Source organism: Falco peregrinus, chromosome 2 (assembly GCF_023634155.1).
Source record: "Falco peregrinus isolate bFalPer1 chromosome 2, bFalPer1.pri, whole genome shotgun sequence".
In the NCBI taxonomy this organism is placed as follows: domain Eukaryota; kingdom Metazoa; phylum Chordata; class Aves; order Falconiformes; family Falconidae; genus Falco; species Falco peregrinus.
Genome location: NC_073722.1, coordinates 89,207,724 through 89,226,793, shown reverse-complemented (window position 1 = coordinate 89,226,793; position 19,070 = coordinate 89,207,724). Strand labels below are relative to the sequence as shown.

At 41.9% G+C, this 19,070-nt stretch overlaps 1 protein-coding gene across 2 annotated transcripts in view; it reads left to right on the top strand.

The window, feature by feature from the left end:
• Positions 1–18,699, top strand: part of BCR (BCR activator of RhoGEF and GTPase) — a 102,306-nt gene extending 83,607 nt beyond the window's left edge. For both annotated transcript variants that reach the window (XM_005233251.3, XM_055796180.1), the window contains 9 exons: positions 310–407; positions 1,069–1,200; positions 8,878–8,937; positions 9,061–9,170; positions 9,972–10,111; positions 11,595–11,729; positions 12,344–12,449; positions 13,505–13,667; positions 14,407–18,699. In XM_005233251.3, the coding sequence (XP_005233308.1) occupies positions 310–407; positions 1,069–1,200; positions 8,878–8,937; positions 9,061–9,170; positions 9,972–10,111; positions 11,595–11,729; positions 12,344–12,449; positions 13,505–13,667; positions 14,407–14,496 (1,034 nt within the window). In that variant the 3' untranslated portion in view covers positions 14,497–18,699. The remainder of the gene's footprint in view (positions 1–309; positions 408–1,068; positions 1,201–8,877; positions 8,938–9,060; positions 9,171–9,971; positions 10,112–11,594; positions 11,730–12,343; positions 12,450–13,504; positions 13,668–14,406) is intronic.
• The last annotated feature ends 371 nt before the right edge of the window (positions 18,700–19,070 follow it).

Genomic DNA, 19,070 nt, shown 5'->3' with positions numbered 1-19,070 from the left:
TAAGCTGCATGTGCAGTCTCAGGAGGAAAGGAGTGAACTAGATGCACATGATTTCTGTTAGCCTTCCTCCTGCTGAACCACTGGCTTCCCAGGTGCTGGCTAACATCAATTAAAACATAACTTACAAATAGGGGCAATGTCTACAGCTCATTAGTAGCTCTTCAGAAACACCAGATATTTGTGCTGGGTAGTGTTGCTGGTACTAACACAAAGAAGATGCAAATGAAGACACACCCTGAAGGCGATTAATGCAGGTTAGGAGATTCTAGAAAATTTTTTAAAGTTTCTGTCCCTGTCTCCCCTCCTCAGATTTGTACTGCACATTAGAAGTGGATTCTTTTGGGTATTTCGTGAACAAGGCTAAAACTAGAGTTTACAGAGACACCACGGAGCCCAATTGGAATGAGGTGGGTTGTATTTTTCTTAATGTGATTTGTTCTGTGTGCCAAACGTCAACGCGTGATGGGCAGAAAACCCTCAAATGGAAGAACTTCTGCATGCTCAGCATTTGTGCTGCATATGCTGCCTCTCAGAAAACACTTTTATGCCAGGTTCTTATGGCTGTCAGGGCTTGCAAAAGCTTTTTTTTCTTGGATTAGCTGTAGTTAAACAAACATTGTAGTACAAATTAGTGTTGTCCAGTATTTTATCATGTAAACAGGTGCATGTTTGATTATTTTTTTAAAGGCACAAGTGAAAATGTTGAAGAAGGAGGTGGTTTTGTTTATTTGTTGTGAGGGGAAAGAATTAACTATAGGCATTTTGCCTCTTTATAGTCAGCTCAAACCTGCTAGGGAGCAAAATTAAATACAAGGAGTGTGGGCGAGTTTGTTCCTTTGAATGCTCAGTGAAATCTGACTAAAGGGTCAACCATCTCAGTCTCCAATTTGATCACTTATACATACAAAATACAATTTCAGTTTAGTTCTGGACCAGCTCCATTAGAGAGGAGGTTTTGGTCAGTCCTTTAGTGCTCCCTCCTGATGAGCTTTAAGGAGACTACACTGATTATTAAGAGACTAGCGTCCTGCCGCAATATATTCATTGCTTTTTCCTGGTGCCCTGCAGGAGTTTGAGATTGAGCTGGAGGGCTCACAAACTCTGCGGATTCTGTGCTATGAGAAGTGCTACAACAAAACTAAGCTCACCAAAGAGGATGGAGAGAGTACAGATCGCATAATGGGGAAAGGACAGATCCAGGTAAGACCGTGCTTAACTCATTGCTGCTACCCTCACTGCAGAATGTAACAGGACTTTTGAATCCTGGAGTGTACCAGGGAGGGTTTTTTCTGCTCTCTGATTGTCTCAGCATTGGAGAGTTTTCTCCAGATAGTGAGGTATACAGCGTAATCACAGGTGGGAAGTCAGCAGATATTTTCCCTCTTGCCTTGTCCCCTATTCCTACTTCAGTACCCTTATGGAATAGATGCTTTTTCATGGAAATTTATGTTTTGATCTCTGATTTGCCTCTTAACTTCAAAACTTCCAGCACAGTATATAGGAATTCCACTGTCACTGGGCACTGTTGAGGATGCTCCGTTTGTGACAAAAGAGGAAGCAATGAATACGCTATCCCCTCTGTACATCATGTGGAAGAAATGCTACCTTCTGTATGTGTTGGAAGTTGATTAATGTGTAGCAAGGCCTTGGAGGACAGGCTTATTGTCCTGATAACTGCCATGTCCAGAGTATAGTGTCCGTGACAGCAAGCTGCATCTAAGAGAGATTTCTACCACTGAGAATCAGCATGGGACACTTTGTTTATGTGGCAAATTTGTAATATAATAGGGGAGGTGAAGAGGTGATTGTAAATGGCTGCTGCTCTCAGGGAGCTGCTGTGCGATAAAGTGTTAAAGCTCCATGCAGGAGAAATCAGGCCATCAGGGGAGGACGATGTGAAGAAACGTATGTTCCTCTTCTTCTTCCAGTTTGTTGCACTGTCTGTCCACACCTTTGGGAGGGTGTTAAAATGTTTGCTCTGAGGATACATTCTTTGTCTTGGACTGGCTGTTGTACAGAGCAGAGACCCTACCCATTTATATTATTTTTTTCCCTTTTCTTTCTGGCACACTGAAAAATACCACCAGTTCTCCTCCATTTATGCTTGACTCTTCATCACTGCTATGGGTGACAACTTTCTGCAACATTTGAGTGATGTTCACACCAGCCAAGGCCATTTGTGGCCATTTTTCAGAAGCAGCTCTGATCGAGGGCAGCCTGCAGGATCATATCTCACCTTTACTCTAGAAGGGTTTGCTGCCTGAATGAGTTTCCTTAGGCCTGTTCCTTTCCCTCCCTCCTCGCAGCCCTGAGGCTGCTGTGGCGTTTTCAAAGAAAGCTTTTGTCACCAAATGCATGGTGGGTGTTTGAAAGAAAATTTGTTTAGAAATCAATAAATGCTAGTAAAAGATGCCTCCTATATATGTTTTAGGCTAACCAGGAATCTGTATGTCCCTTCTGGTAACAAAAGCTTATTTTCTGTGGAGCTGAGCAACTACAAAAGAGCAAGTTTTCAGCCCTGAAATGCCCTGGAGATTTTTATGCTTATAATGGAGAGCCTTGAAATCACTGACCCTCTAAATTCTTCAAGTATTTTACATAGAATGATTTAAAAAAATGATAAAAAATGATAAAATATTGTAAAATTTTTAACAGGCTTTTTTTTTTTTCACAGTAGTAGGCATTTTCATGCACAGCAGTTGTACATTCTGTTAAAACATTTTATACTGAAGTTAATAAGTAAAAATACTCTTTAGTCATACCTGAATATTAATTACATCTTGATTCTTTTAGAGAAACCTAAAGAGTGAAAAGTTGGGGGAAAAAATATAATTTTTGATTAATGTGCAGAAGTTGCATTCTGTTGTATTGTAAAAGGCAAATGTGAAAGTTCTCCTGCTTTCAGTAAATCCCCCTTGCAATTCATATAGAAAGTTGTTGAACTCTCAGAACATCCTCGTAATTCTCAGGGATTTTTGTCCTATCACACATACCTTTTAATTTAACACTATTGAATAACTGCAAAGAGAATAACATAAGAGAGTCTGGTAAGATTTGTGGGTTGATAAGAATTACTAAAGGTTTCTGTTTTGGTTTAGTTTTATACCATTTCTCTATTAAGAAATCATAATAATGCAACAACAAAATCAAGTTACAACCTGTGGCTGAAGGTTAGCTGTATTAATGCTTTCAGCATCTTTTCCAGTCACTGGTTTTATAGTAATTTTCTTTCAGGATTTTCCAGGTGCTTTTACATTAAATTTTGTTTACTTTAGAGTTGCTAGCGTATGTGGGGCTTTCTGTTTTGTTGTTGTATTGTCATCATTCAGCCAAAGTCTGCCTCGTGGAAAAGCGAAGTCTGTGAAGTTGGATGAGGTTTTTTTAGTTAAAAACTCTGGGAACATCAAGAGTCGTGCCTACATCCTCCTGTGATAAAAACAGGGAAATTTCTGTGTTGGCTAAATTGCAGTGTATTGTTAAGTCATGTATTATTATAAATCTGCAACTTCCCACTACTGGGATTTCTGACTCACCAAACCCTCTGAGCTGCAGTGATGAAGACAATGCATCAAGGAGACGAGGACCGTTTTGGCTGTGACATGTTTATTAAATCTCTGTTAGATAATGGCACTGCAGGAAGGAAGGCTGGAAATTGGTCCATGTGGTCAGAAGCTTCCAGGAATGGGCAGTAATTTTAATAGCTCCCATTGCTCATATTTTCTTTTCCTATGAAATATTTTATTTACCTGTTTTTGTAGCCACATGCAAGAGATTCGTTGCTTGCCAGCCTGCAAGTTTTATCCCTGAAAAATAAAACCGTGGGGCTTTAATATGGGAGAACCTCCTGTAAATGTGCAAGGGAAGCTCTCATCAGACCTTCTGGGAATGGCAGCACTGAATGTGCAGTGTTTAACTACCCAGCATGCATGGTTGGGGCTTCTGTTACATCTCAGGCATGAGAAGTACTGGGAGAAGGTGCCATTCCTGGGTGTACACTGTGAAACTGAAATTACTGGAAGGCTTAGGGGAGGAAGAAATGGACATCATCTTATAGGAGGAAACGTAAGGCTTAGTTCAATTGTGAGTGTCAGCTCCTCTCATTTTAAACTCTCTCTTCCTACCCACCCCACTCCCCTTCTTTTCTTTTTCTTTCTGTTGTTACCTTGCAATCCATCTTTGGCACTTGGGAGGCAGGCCCTTTTGCTCTTTGAATTTTGCAGTTCATGTGGCAGGCATATCCACATGTTTTGAGTGTAGCCGCCTTTTGCTTGGTCCTGAGACTCTGCATTTAAGTGGGCATATGTGTCAGCAAAACAGGACTTGGGGACAAATTAGATGAGTAAACTGATACTTCATCCTGTGATCCATCTCCTCCAGTTGGTGCCTCCTACAAATGCTGTTTCCTTTGCTGTTTTGGTATTTTGTTTTGGGTTTTTTTGGGGGGGTTGTTGTTGTGTTGTGTTTTTTTTCTTGCACGACCAGCTCAGGCAAACCATTTCCTTCTCCCTCACAGCAGTGCTGGAAAGTCGGAGAGGATATGACCTTAGATCAGTCATTCTGTGGTAGCAGCGCAACACCATTCCTCTGTTGCCATGCAAAACAATCACTCTTATCAGCTTAATTGTCTGGGATGTCTCATAGCAGTGCTCATGGCTATTTCAGACATCCAGGTTGTTTTCCGTGTAAAACAGATTGTCGCATGCTGTACCTCCCAAGCATCAATTCAGAAAACCTTTTACACACCCGAGTTCATTTAAACAGTTTGCTCATGCAGAACAGTATCCCAGCAATGAAAATAGGGTGGAAGTGAAGAAGGCAATGGGTCATGTCTAAAGGGTGATGGCGGGAAAGATTAACATGTCAGTGGGGAGCTTTGAGAAGAATGGGGTTATGGCTGGAGTGGGAGTTTCCAGCAGCAGTGAGACTTGACAACATGTATGTCACATCAGTTACAATTAAAAATTGATGGAGTGTAAAGGTGCCAGGGAGATTTAATGAAGGGAGGAAGTAATATGAATAAATAGCATAAAATACACTAACCTTAAGATTGCCTCAGTTCTTGTTCCCAGGCATTTCATTTCCACTGCTGCTTCTTTGTTTTTACATCTTTCTGTATGTTTTCTTTTCTTTTCTTGGGGGTGGGGGAAATCATCAAATGCTCTGTGGTGGTTTCCTAAGGTGGAGCACAGACACCCTTCTTAGTGCCTAGCTTGCATTTGCTGTTGACCAGCATCCTCAGTTCACCTTTTTCCTAGGTCCTCACCACTCTGTTCTGCATGCTGAGCCCCTGCTGACTGCTAGACGCTCATTGTCTGCCATAATTCAGTGCTAAGCTGCTATGAGGGCCAGAGACCTGCACTCAGAAATCCCTGTGGTGCTGAGCAGCTTTGTTCTGTTGTGGTTTTTGCAGGGTACAGAGGGGCATTTGCTTGATTCATTAGTAAATTTGGGGTTGTAGCTTGTCACTGCAAATGCCAAAGAACAAGGTACAAGAGGACTGGAGGTGCTGGGGAAGTAAAGGCCAACTGGTTTGTTTCTATTTTTCCCGTGCAGCATGTGCTTTTGGTGGGGACTGTGCAAACAAGCCTGTGAGATACAGTCTCTGAGGGTTTTAGCAGGTCTGTCCTCTTTGCATAGGTCATGGAAACAGCACAGTTTTTCACAGTGTCAGTGGAGATGGGACAGGTCCTTTTGTCACTCAAACCAAGCAAGTGTTCGAAGGAAATGTTCAGAGATGCAGTACATTTCACTGTCAAATTAATGCAGAGGCAGCCATTTCACAGTGCCTCCCCCTGCTTGAGCTGGCAACGCGAGCGCTATGTGCTTGCTCACTCAGAGCAGCCTCCTTTTGGCACGCTGTCTGTAGATTTCATTCTTCTACTCAGTGTTCCTCCTTCCAGGTCATTGATCTTCAAATCAGGCCAGAAGACAGCATGACCCCATTTGTGTCACAGGCCCTCTCTGTGCTGAAGCATCACATTCACTAACTCACTCTGCCTTCAGTCTGCTTTGTAACCTGTCTGCAACGGCTTCCCTTTCCCTGGATTGCTCTTGCTGGCCTTAGAAGGTCAGTCATTTGTAGGGTCCAAGACTGAAAGCTTGCTCAAAGTCTAACTGACATTCTTAGTTTCCTGTTGATGCTGTTATTTTGTACTGTGACTTTATCAGACTGTTAGACCTGATCTTCCTGTCTCGGTGTTGCTGAGAGCTTAGTCAAACTTGCTTTTTTATTAGCTTCCATCATTTTGCTTTGTTCTTTAAAAAGCACCTGGGGTTGGACTTTATTTTTTTTTAATTGCTGTTGTTATTGACAGCGACTTATGCAGGGTTGCCTTGGGTCAGTCAAACCTGCTTCCTGGTGCTTGTTCTCCTTAGCTGTCTCCATTCCGTACAAGCTGTTGTCCAACAGCAGGTGGCGAGTGCGGGGGTCCTGCCAGTCCTGCAATGGAGCTCAGAGGTCAGGGGAGCAAGAGGTAGCAGCAGGTACACTCGAAGTCCTTGATCAGCTTCAGTAGTTACTCAGCAAGGAGGAGTCTCAGTGAGCTCTCAGCTCTAGCGCACTGCTTTTGCTAGTCCTTTGTAACCTTATGATACTCACTCTTGAGACAGAACAGGACTTTGTCTGGCTGGTACTTTTTAACAGCTATTTACTTGCTAATTACAGCTACTTGTGGTAGTAGTTCCCTGGTCATCACTGAGACATGACCAGTAATACCTGTTAGATTAAATAAACTGTAACTGGACCTTGCTGATCTCTTTAACATTTTTGGCAAATACTGAAAACCCTCTTTCCCCTTCAATCTTAAGCAGTCTCTCCCTGCTATAAATAATACACTCTCGGTGACTCCATTCTAAAAGCATATGGAAAACTGCTTCTGAGCTGAAGGATTGGCTGTGAGTGTGTCTATCAGCAGGGCCATTTTGGCAGCTTAATGAGATGACTATTTAGGCAGCTGGAGATCAAGCTTTCAGAAATACTGAGCATGGTTGTTCTTCATAGGAAACCAGACACTTCAGAAATGGTTTCCTATTGATTCTGGGAAGGAATGCAGTTGTTGAAAGAAACCAAACTTCCAGCACGGAAATTCAGGGAGTAACAGCCTAGGTTCTGGCCAACATGTAGGGACCTTGGCCAGCTGCACAGGCGGGGGCGGATCTGTTCCACCAGAGTTATAAGCAAACTCTCTTGGCAAGCAGACTGTTATCTGGGTTTGCTGAAGCGCTGAAGTACTGCTGCCCATTGGCCTCCTGGACCTCTGTGCACTCCCAAAATGTGGGAGCTACTGGTTACTGACTACTCTTTGCAAGGGGTCTTCAGGAATTTCTGCCAGAATTGCACCTACAGGAACCGGTCCAATTCAACAGGAAAGCATGTGTGTGCTGGCAGCATCCCACTGTGGGCTCACGTTCGTAACAAAGTGCGCAGAGATAAGGTTGGCCTGACTTGCTTGTCTGTTATTTCTTGGGGTCTCTGTGGTGTGAGCAAGCAGGGAGAAACCTTCCTCCCTGCTGGCTGTCTTTTTGGGGGATTGGGGAAGGGTGTGAGGGGACTTGTCTCTGTAGCTGTCAGCGGCATTGGGCTGGTTTGATGATCTGAAAGAGTGTGAGCATGATTGCATCTAAGATCTCTCAGAATATATTGTAGCTGCCATTGTTTCAACACTTACCTCTGCCTGTCAGAGAACTCTGCTTTTGCACGAGTTCTGTGAGAGAGAGGACCTGTGCTGCAGAAGTAGCTGTAGTTACTGTCTTTTTGTTTGCTGATGCCAGTAAACTCAAAATGCAGAGTCTACTGCAGTTGCCGCCTCCTGGTCTTACTGTGTCTCGCTGTTCTAGAGCCAAGTGTTACAAAACCATCTCAGGAGGCGCTGAAGCCTGCTTGCTTTGGCTGGTTCTGATTGCTGGTGGACGTCCCCATGGAGACAGCTCTTTTCTCTCTTTTGCCAGTCTAGCTCGAGCAGAGTGCCACTCTTCAGGCATTCAGATATGTTTGCACTCTCCCTGCAGTATTGGAATTGCTGGGTGATAGTTTGAGTACTTGAGTCAGCTACTGCCCAGCCTCACAGCTGTCCACTCAAAAGAGATCAAGCAAAGCTGAAAATGTGAGATCGGGGCTTTGCATCAGAACTTGTTTCTGTTTAATGAGTTCTTGCAATAGCAGGGCCAGGTGTTCTTCCCGCCTGCACGCTCAAATAGAAATGAAAAGGAATAGGCAGGTTGAAGGAGGACAGCTTTCCATTTCTGGGCCAGTTTTCTCCATTTCTCCTGTCAGATCCTGACAGAGGTTTGGTTTATTTAAAGTTACTTGTCTCTGTATAGATCACTTCATGGTACTCTTCTTTGACCTTCCTGGCTTTTTATTTCAGTGCAGTGTTTTCACACTCATCCAACCTCACCTGTCTTTAGAAAACTGCAGAGGGAGACAGTTCCTCTATTTCAAATCAGAGTTTTTCCAGAAATCTCTCCTCCTGTCTTCTGACTCCTAGCCCTGTGGGATAGGACAAATTTGGCTGGCTGTTAATGTGCCTGTTGTGCTACAGCAATGAATGTAGTCTCTTTTTCTATGAAAGCTGAGGTTATTGGCTTTCAAACATTGATTTTGCTTGCTGAGGTTGCCTTTGTTGTTGAGCAGACATTGTACACATGTTGCTGGATTTTCCATGTGTGTGAGTCCTCATCAGCTCTGCTTAGAGAACTGCACAATATCTGAATGGCCTATCACCTGAAACTGGGAAAACCTTGGAATGTGTGTTTTCCTATGGAAAAGAAATAACATGTTGAAAACAGTAGTGCTCTGCTTACTTACAGAAGCCTTTCAGATTTGCTGATTTCTCTGCAGTCTGTTCCTAACTCAGGGGTAATTTGCATGTTTTTCAGCTGGACCCACAGGCATTGCAGGACAAAGACTGGCAACGCACAGTCATCTCAATGAATGGAGTAAGTATGGAGAACAGAAGTTAGCACTGCTTCTGTACCTCTTATGTGCTTTATTTCTTTGCTCTTCATTGCAGTGTTGAAAAACCAACGTTTGAAAATTAACAGCTGTTTTCTTTCACTCAGGTTGAAGTGAAGCTGTCAGTAAAGTTTACCAGCCGGGAGTTTAGCCTGAAAAGGATGCCATCCCGGAAGCAGACTGGGGTTTTTGGGGTCAAGATCGCTATTGTCACCAAGTAAGCTGCTGGGTCATATTTCTCCCGACTGTATTTTGGAAAGCCAGCTAGGCAGTGGGTTGTGCTTGTCTTCACCCCACCGCGGGATTTGTCAGTCCAGCCTGCTCCATTCATGTAGAGTGTAGATGGCTGTGGCTGCAGAAAGGAGGTGATGTACATTCTCTGAGCTTCATGTTTTGCGGGGGGAAAAAACAGTGTGCACACAGGCTTTGAAACCCAGGGTGTTTACTTAGAGCGTATCACTTTCCTGAGTGCCGGAAATACCCCTTGCCCCTGTACTCTGTAGTTAGCTGACTTGGTCACAAGTTTCCAGAGCCACCGAACAGTGATGTTTCCTTTCCATAATCAGAAATGTCCAGGTTCTTTGGATCCTGTTGTATTATTTTAACCCCCGATCTTTTGTCATGAATCATTTGCCAGAAGAAAGCCATTTGTTCTGTTACATAGTTTGGGAAGTGTGGGATTTCCTCCCTATGGAATTGCATTCATTTAAAAGCAACAGCGTTGCTATGTATTCAAGGACTGTTTGGGAATCCTCTCGTTACCTGCGCAGAGTCACAGGCTCTAGGGGCACTGGGACTTGGCCAAAGCCAGGCTGAGACAGCCAGAAAACCCTTTCCAGTTTTAAAAGGAATTTTTTGGCTCAGACTTGATTGCCTGCTCATACTTTCTCCCACCCCGTTTTCCAGAAGAGGTTTGCGCAGTAAAATGATGGGGTGATTTTTAACCAGCCAGGCGGCTGGGGTAACAAGCATTGAGGGCACAGGCTGTACTGAACTCTTCTATCTGGCTTGCTTAAAGGAGGGAGAGATCAAAGGTGCCTTACATAGTGCGCCAGTGTGTGGAAGAGATTGAGCGGCGTGGAATGGAAGAGGTGGGCATCTACCGTGTCTCTGGGGTTGCAACCGATATCCAAGCTTTGAAAGCTGCCTTTGATGTCAGTAAGTATTTGTGTCTGATGTTTCCTTTGCACTGTGAGAACTTGCATGAGCTCCCTGTCAGGTGGCTGTGCTAATTTTAATCTTATGTTCCCCAAGAAGCATTAAGAGGTAGAGATTCTCACACAAGGAGAATCATTTTAACCCTGGCTGTGTGTTTTAATTAATATTCTTCAGCTACAGATAAACCCAAGGCATACAATTGGATGGATCCTTATACCAAATAATGCGTGTGTTATTCTTCCCAGCAGACATGACATAGTGGGTTTGCCTGCCTTGCCAAATCTTTGTAAATGGCAGACACTTTCCTCAGGGGAAGCAGCAGCAATCAGAAGTCATAATTTCCTCACTGTTGTGAGGTCTCCAAAATAATAAAGTCCTTGGAATGAACAAAGTTTTGTGCAAGGAAGCCAGCAAAAAAACCCCAACATTCTAAGGCTGAGTAGGAAGGGTGTTTACAAAAGTGGAGTTAGGTGGTCAGGGCTGACGAGTTCTTTTCTTAACTCAGTCTAGATTGATGTGTGCAGATCATAAAATTAGATAATTTTGACCAACCTTTGTAAAGCTTTCTTTGATCTTGAGCAGAAAAGGGCTCCTTACTGCATTTAAAAGAATGGTGTGTATCTCCTAGAAGGCATCCTCCAAATTGCTGAGGTACAAAAAGTGAAATTCTGCCCTACCTCCAGCCTCCACATGATGGTCCAAAGACTGCTCTGGCCATACTCGAGCTCCCTTTTGATGCGAGCAGTCATGAGGCCTGTGCCAGGTGCCCAAATTCACCCTCCCCGCACGTTTTTCCCCCACTTATTTTATGCAGTATCTTCCTTCTTCTATTTTCTTTTCATTCCCCCTAAGCTACCAAAAACATTGGTTTATGAATCTTTCCTAGTGCAAGTAAGGGTGTTTTGTATCTTGAAAACCAACTTTTTTCATTTATATTAAATCCTGTTTTACACTAAACTCTTGAAACCGGTGCTGGCTCTGCTGGTTGGCCTGCTTGTTTTAGGGAAAGGGGGTTGTTTTGTTTTTCTTAGTAGTAGCAAAATGGAAATGTGAAGCCCTGAATTGCCTGTGTGCTTCAGCTGTGCTCAGTGGGGAGCTAGACAGCCTCAGAGTCTCTTATTCTAAGCTGTTAGAGGCAGGGAATTGGAATAACAACTGTTGTCACTAACAAAAGTTGAAATGCGTATAAATACACTCAAGCCGGGTTTGTTGCAGATCAGGCTGAGGTTGTTGGCACAGCCCAGCTAACCCTGGGTAGTGCGAGGTTCCCTCAACTCCGTCTAAAGCTCTAAACTGTTTGCAGTCGTTTGTGCAGCACTTCTCAGAACTACTTGTCAGAAGGTATCTCATTTAATCTGGAGAAATGTAAACAGGAAAACTCTCAGCTATTTGGGCAAAGACAAAGAATAACTAAGAGAGCCAAAGCAAGAAAAAAAATGAATGCAACGCCAGCAGCTTCTTTACTGTGCTTCCCCTCTTCCAGATAACAAAGACGTGTCAGTGATGATGAGCGAGATGGATGTTAACGCCATTGCAGGCACCTTGAAACTGTACTTCCGGGAACTGCCTGAACCCCTCTTTACGGACGAACTGTACCCCAACTTCGCTGAGGGCATTGGTAGGTAGTAGCAGAAATAACCCTTGATAACTGAAACTCTTCTGCAGGAGGCTGCTCCTAAAGCAACACAAAACCGTATTGGCGGTGTTGGAGAGAAGCCCAGAACAAGTTGTTAGGGAAGTGAAATGGAGCTCAGCAGTGAACACTGGAGTGACATCTTCTTCCTGTGAGCTTGAATGTGGGCAATTCCCGTGCATTTTTGTAAGTTGAAAATGTCCAGGTTTCTGAAGAATAGGTTAAGGATAGAATGACAGCCTAGCTGTTGAGGCTGTGCATGCTGTTTGCCCTGTTCAATCTTCCAGGGAAGTTCTTGGGGGTGGGGGGGCAGGGTGGGTATACCTTGTCGTATCTGGATGCACAGGAAGAACGTCGTAACAGTTGAAAGTCTGAAAGCACTTGAATCGCTTGAGAGAAAAGGATTCTCTACACATGTATGAAATAAAGGAAAGAGAACCTGTGGGGTACTGATGTGCAGCTCTGACCTCCCAACCTACAATGCAATTACAGCCCATTCAGGACCATCTGTATTTGTTGGTTTGGGAAATTATGCAGAAATTCTGCAGAAATTCTTGTTCGCTTCTTGTGCTGATGTTCTGTAATTTTCTGTCTTGTAGCACTTTCAGATCCTGTCGCAAAGGAAAGCTGTATGTTGAATCTATTGTTATCGCTTCCAGAACCCAACCTTGTGACATTCCTTTTCCTTTTGGACCATTTAAAAAGGTAATATGTGGATCCTTTAGACACATATTTAATGTGTAAAGTGTCATTATTTTGAAAAGAGCCTTTTCCTTTAATGCTGAATCTCACAAATGAAGAAGCATTTGCTGATTTACTGTGAATGCTGGTCAGGTAACTACTATCTGGTACTCAGTGAGGTGCTAAACCCTGGGTTCCATTCCCACTCATCCTGAAAGGATTAGAACTGGAGGAAAGGGGTAACAAAACTCTCGGGGCTTATCTACTGCAAATGCAAATTTGTGCTGCAATATCACTGCAAAACTCCATCTGGATACATCTTTTACTGTAAGGTTTTAGAGCAGGAAAAGTTTTAGTGTAAATCGTGAGGCTTTGGCTGTGTCTAAGGACTTGTGAGCCCTGTTTCAGAAGGTGTCTGCAATCTAACATGATTTCTTCTCAAAAATTACAGCACTCTTGCTAACTGGAGTTGTCAGTTCCTTGCTTAAACTAGTCTTTCTGATCTTGTCTATGTCTCTGTAATAGGGTTGTAACTGTGAAGAAGTATTTCCATGCATTTGATATTAATGCAGTAAGCTTGCATTACTATATGCGCAATGTGTTAATTTACATATGTGTTTTGTACATACCAGAGACTGTCAGTGGTGAGATGAAAGATGATCTTGTGACTGAGGTTCTGGATTAAAATCCAGGAAATCTGGGTTTTACTTGTGTTTCTGCTGCAGACTTTTCTGCCCTTGGGTAAATGTTCTAACCTTTGTGCCTCAGTTTCTCATTTATAAAACCAGGATGAAAAACATTCCTTTATTCCCGTCCCACCTCTCCCTGTCCAGGCAGTAAGCAGCAGTCCCTTTCCTGGTTTAAGCCATGTCTGTAGAGTGCCTGGAGGCTGTGGTTGTGTCACATCAGGCTGTTTGCTTTAGATATATAAAATTAATTTAGGCACATATGGAGAGAGTGGTTGGTTGAATGTATCTAAAACTTTTTACAACAGGAGTAAATATGGTTTCTTACTTAAGGACACATCCAAATTCAGGTATTTTAAAAAGATCTGCCTTGTTCATTGTTTCTTCTCCCAGGGTTGCTGAGAGGGAAAGCGTTAACAAGATGTCCCTGCATAACCTTGCAACTGTCTTTGGACCAACACTGCTCAGACCTTCAGAGAAGGACAGTAAAATCCCCGCGAACCCGACCCAGCCTATCACAATGACCGATAGTTGGTCACTGGAAGTCATGTCCCAGGTAAAATCCAAAATGTGCTACTGAATCTAGTGAAGACGGGGAAACTTCTGGCAGTCCCGTTGCAAGGCCTGGTGCAGCCACCCTTCTGTGTTTTCCTGATGGTGTTTTTGAAAAACTTGAACACCTTTCACCCTTACAGAGAAACTTTAGACTGTTTGTAGAACTGCCTCTTCAGGCAGTTCAGCTTGCATCTGTACTAATGTCAGTATGCACATATCGTGTATGTTTTGTGTTTGTGCATAGCAAGTTGTTGTTTTTTGGTTTGGGTTTTTTTTTTTGAGAGCTGTCTCACAGACCCATATTGCTAGCCTGGGATAAAAGGACTGTCAGTGTTCTTCTGCAGTGCTCCTCAATAACCACCTTCAGTTATGCACAACAAGATTCTTTGCTACATTCAGCTTTCTTTGGCCACTGCTGCCATTTGAAGGCGATACAGAGAATTAACACGCAGAGGCTATGTTAGCTACTCAGGCTGTTTTGTACATTCTTGATTGAGTAATGGCGAATTGGAGATCACATTTTTCAGTGCAGTGGAACACCAACACATTGTTACACCCTGCAAGCTGAAAAGTGTTTCTGAAGCACTGCAAGTTTTAATATTCCTGCTTTATTAGAACAAATATGTAACTGCAAGATGTTCCTGTGGAGAGAGCTGCAGGCACGTCTGCCAACGCTGAAAGAGCCAGGATGAGGATGAGTTAACAAGGCTTTATTATTCCCCCTTTCTTTCTCTTTCCAGGTTCAAGTTCTTCTGTACTTCCTGCAGCTAGAGACTATCCCTACCCCAGACAGCAAGAGGCAAAGCATTCTCTTTTCCACAGAGGTGTAGGTTTCTGCGATACCAACAGGACAGAAAAAAACTGCTCTTGGCATAAACCCGCCTCACCCGAGGAAAAGACGACTGGTGTTTCTTCAGACATTACTGGCCTGTTCCTGTCCTGGGGAATTACGGCCCTCAGTGCTTCTGCTGTGTGTTAACCAGAGACAAGCTGAAGAGAAAGGAGAAGAATCTCTACTCCTGTTTGGTAGGACCAGAACTGAACTGGAGATGGAGCTGTGCAGAATCTCCACTAGAAGGAGCAATAGACACTTGAACAAATGCACCACAGAGTGTGGCTATTATTCTTGTTGGGAATGTGACAGAAGGTATTCCTCATTTTATGGATTTAATTTATCATAAAGAAACTTCCAAGATTTCTACTGGACCACTTGATAGGATATGCCTTTTTGGGTGAGGGGGAGTTAAAGGATATATCACAACTGTGTCTTTAATAACTGCTGTTTTTAAAGTACTGTTCTGGGCCACAAAAATAGCATTGCTTTGCAAGAGGAGAGAAGGGAAGGGTCTGGGATCTAAGATTCCCTCCTCAGAAATTGAAGTCTTGATTTGAACAGAGTTCTAAAGAAATGAAACAGTTTTGTGTACAACTAGAACTGTTGGTTTGTTTGGGTTTTTTTCTCTCTCTTCTTTTTCCTTTTTTTTTTTCTTTTTTTTTTTTTTTTGTCTCACTCACCCCTTCCCTTGCAAAAGTTTATACAGCTCTAGGGAAGGAGATGCTCTGCTCTTGCCTGTGTTGCACTTCTGATGGGTTTTTTGGGGTTAAGGGAGCCAGACCCAATGATGTTACACTATAAATAAATATAGCAAATTAAAGAGAGGCAGGGAGGATTAGAATCAGTGATTCTGTTTGTGATTCTGTTGTTTGTTTGCATATAAATGCAGAGGCAGGATTGCTAAATTCCTGTGCCCCCACCAAACTTACTGAAAATTAATTGGAAAGACTATTAATTCCCAACACTCCAACGAAAAGGTGTTACTACTGCAAAAATAATTGACGCATTTGTGGACACAAAAAAATAACAAACAGTGGCTATCAGTTGGGCTGGCTGCTTACTCCAGACTTGTATCAGAACATCCCTTTTTTTTTTTTTTTTTTTTTTTTTTTCTTTCTCCGATACTTGAATTTTTGGAGGCTTTGTACATTGCTTCTACAGGAGTCTTTTTCTGATAGATACAAATACTTCGATAGAATGTGTCAGAATGTACTTTACAGACAATCTAGCGAGTATTCTCCAGAAATTCCAACCCTGTTGTAAGAGCAGTGAAGAAATTTCTATGGAACTACATAGAGCAGTACGCAAGGTCTAGCCAAATACCAGATTTGTGTTTCCCTGCCTAAATCGGGTGAAGCCACAGGGTTACACTGGCGTACAGGACAGCAGTATTTGTCTAGGGATCTGGAGGGAAACTGTGACTGCTGCTATCCAGAGCAAAGTGTCCTGGCTGTGAAGCAGTTGTGCCAAACATCTTGGCAGGGTGGGAGCGAGTCCATTTTCACAAACTACTCCGGCCTCCTTTACGTTCTACCCAGTTATGCAGCATCCATGTAGTGGCATCTGTCCATCATCATCCTGGCAAGAAGAAAAGTACAGCCTGAAGACAAGGGAAGGAATCGGCATGAGAAGGGGAGGGAGGGACAGATTTTGAAAGATTGGTAGTTATGTTGTCAATGTCATTTGAGGGGAAGTACGATAAAGAAAGCAACCCCTGTTATGCTGAATTTCACATTTTCTGATGGGTGATCTGCAGCCTCTCAAAAAAAAAAAATAAAATTACAAAGGAGTCTTTCAAACAAATGGAAAGAAAAAAATTAAAGGGAAACAATTTTGTAGTCACTGTAATTCTGACTGCTGCATAATATTAGAAATTATTGTACTGTGAAGTTGCAAACTCAGAAAGGAAGAAATATAAATTTCAGTTTTGTGAGTATATCAATATTTTGCATGCTTTGTAAGGATTCTTATAGGAATTTAATATTGCTTAGTAACCCTCCCTCCTTAGGTCTGGGAGCAAACCTCTTTGTAATGTAATGTACATCTAGAAATTCCTTCTCTTTGTATGTATTCCCACTACATTCCAACTTCTGAACCCATGAAACAGAAAAAGTGTCTGTAGTAGAAGGTGCTTTTTGGAGGAGGGAGGGAATGAAGGCAAGGAAACTTGAAGGCTTAAGATTTTGTATTTTTTTTTTATTATTTTGCCTTTTTTGAAGGTAAAATTTAGTCACAATCCTGAAAAACTCTGACTTAAGAAAAGTCACGCAGACCAGTGAACCACACTCTATGGGTTGTTTGTTAATGTATCTGTTCTCATTTTTACATAGTGGTTCTATAGCAGTCCTTTTACTGCAAGCTGCACACCCGTCTGTTCCAAGCTGTGTGTGACACATCTGAGGCAGCAGCACTGTTGATAACTTCACGTAAAAGGAAAAAATAACATCAACCAAACTACACCAGGTGGTTGGGGGATAGCCTTTTCCTTTCGGTGTTTGGAATCTGTGGCTGCTCTTTGCAGTGTTGAAACTGGAAAGCAATACCATAATGACTGTGCCAATTTACTTTTGCCCGATTTTTTAATTTTTATTTATATAGGAAGTAATTTTAATATTAAATTACTGATCTATAGTATGTAACCACGAGAAAATTGCTTTTGCTTTGGTTACTGTTACTAGTTGTTGCTTTTAGTCTCTCATTACAATGCTCAGTTCTAATGTAACATTATCTAACATGCAGGCATGTGGATCAGGGAAAAAAGTTAATTTAACGTAACCCATTAATTATTTCTGTTAAGTATGAATATGTTTTCCCCAAAGCTGGTAATTTTGGGCTGGAAAAGATAGCACATCTTATTGCTGATGATGAAATCGTGGACTGATTTGAAATACGAGAATTGATTTCTTGAATTTCCTTTGATTTTGCAATTAAGATTTTTTTCAAATAGTCTTATGTTTTGAGAAATTAAGTATTTCCAGAAGGCTTTTATGTTTTTTTCCCAGGGATGTTGGCTGGGTTTTGTTGGTGGGTTTTGTTTTGTTGGGTTTTTTTTACTTTGCTATTTTTTTAATAAGCCTTACCATACTTAAACAAAAAGGGAATTGCAAAACTTGGTTTTAGAGAAGGCCTTCTGATTTCTACTCATATATTCCCTTGCGAGTTGCGTCAGAAAACCTAACTCTTCCATTTTCTGTATCAAAAAGGTACAATATAAACGATGTAAGAGCAAACTAGGAAGAAATTGCCCTTTACATATGTACTGGGAGTTTATGCTCTTGCGGTTTCTAGTGTATTGGAGAGACCTTTCTAAAAATGTAGCTTTCAGTAACAGGAATTTGAAATGTTGAAATTTTCAACTGAAGAAATTCAAGTTATTAGAATAGTCTGTGTGTCTCCAGTTTGAGGAGAGGAATAAGGATCAGTTTCCTGGCATTTAGAAACTATTTAAAATGCTCATGTTTGTGGTTTGGTTGGTTTTTTTCAAAACTGGATAGGTTTTTAAGTGAAATTAAAAAAAGTTAAGTAAAGCAAACTATGGGAAAAGTTTTCAAAGATGGACAAGAAATAACAGTTACTAGATCAGCTTCAGCTTTGTGTTTGTGTGTGCTTTGTATGGGAGGGGAGTGTCTGAAACCAAATCAAAACACATCCATTAAAAATGCTGCTGGTGTTCTTTATTCTTGCACAATTTTTAACAAGTTGAGGTAGTAGCTAAGCTATTTCAGGCTGTATTGTAATGCTGCTATTTTTCAGTGTATCAGCTAAGGGCAAAATACAGCAGTGTGGTGATTATATTTTGCTGATGCCCACTGCCTGCCTCGGTTCTGACCTGCAGTTGCTAACCCAAGGCCATCGGCGTGCACCGTCTGAAGCAAAACTGCAACTTCTTGTGTTGGCCACAAGGTGGTAGAACCACAGAGTATGTTTATGGGAGATGCAGTATTTTTACAGTTTATTCATTCTACCTGTTTAAAAAACCTGTTTTACGGTTGTTTATGTTAGTTTTCTATGAGTTTATTTAAACAAATGTACTGTTCTTTAAAGCATACATGGATCTCCAGATTTGTTTGTCATCCTTGTAACACTGGAAGGCATCACAATGTGTCATTTATCTTAACGTGCCATTCTTTCAAGTATGTATAGAATGTAAATTGACCAACATGGCTTTTAAAAATGTTTAAAATCTGATGGCAAAAACCCCACCGTCTCTGATTCCTCCCTGGTTAATCCTTTTGTTTCAGTGCTTGGTCATCTACTGGGATAATATTATCAGATGTGGCATTCTTACAGAAATTTTAGTGAGCAATGGAAAATGCTTTAAGAAAAACCCTTACCCTTTCTCTTTTCACTTCAAGACGACAGGGACTTCTAAGAGCTGAAGACCAATAGGTTCATGCTAGATTTAAGGGACTTGCTTTTGTTCCTTCAAGAAGAAAAATCTGAAAGGGCAATTCCTAAGTAGATACAATCAAATTAATCAAAGTCCTGGTGTAGTTAGTAACTCATTTGTTTATGCCCTCTTAAATTTGTAGTTCAGACATGGTTTTCTTTGTAAACTTTGCTATCATT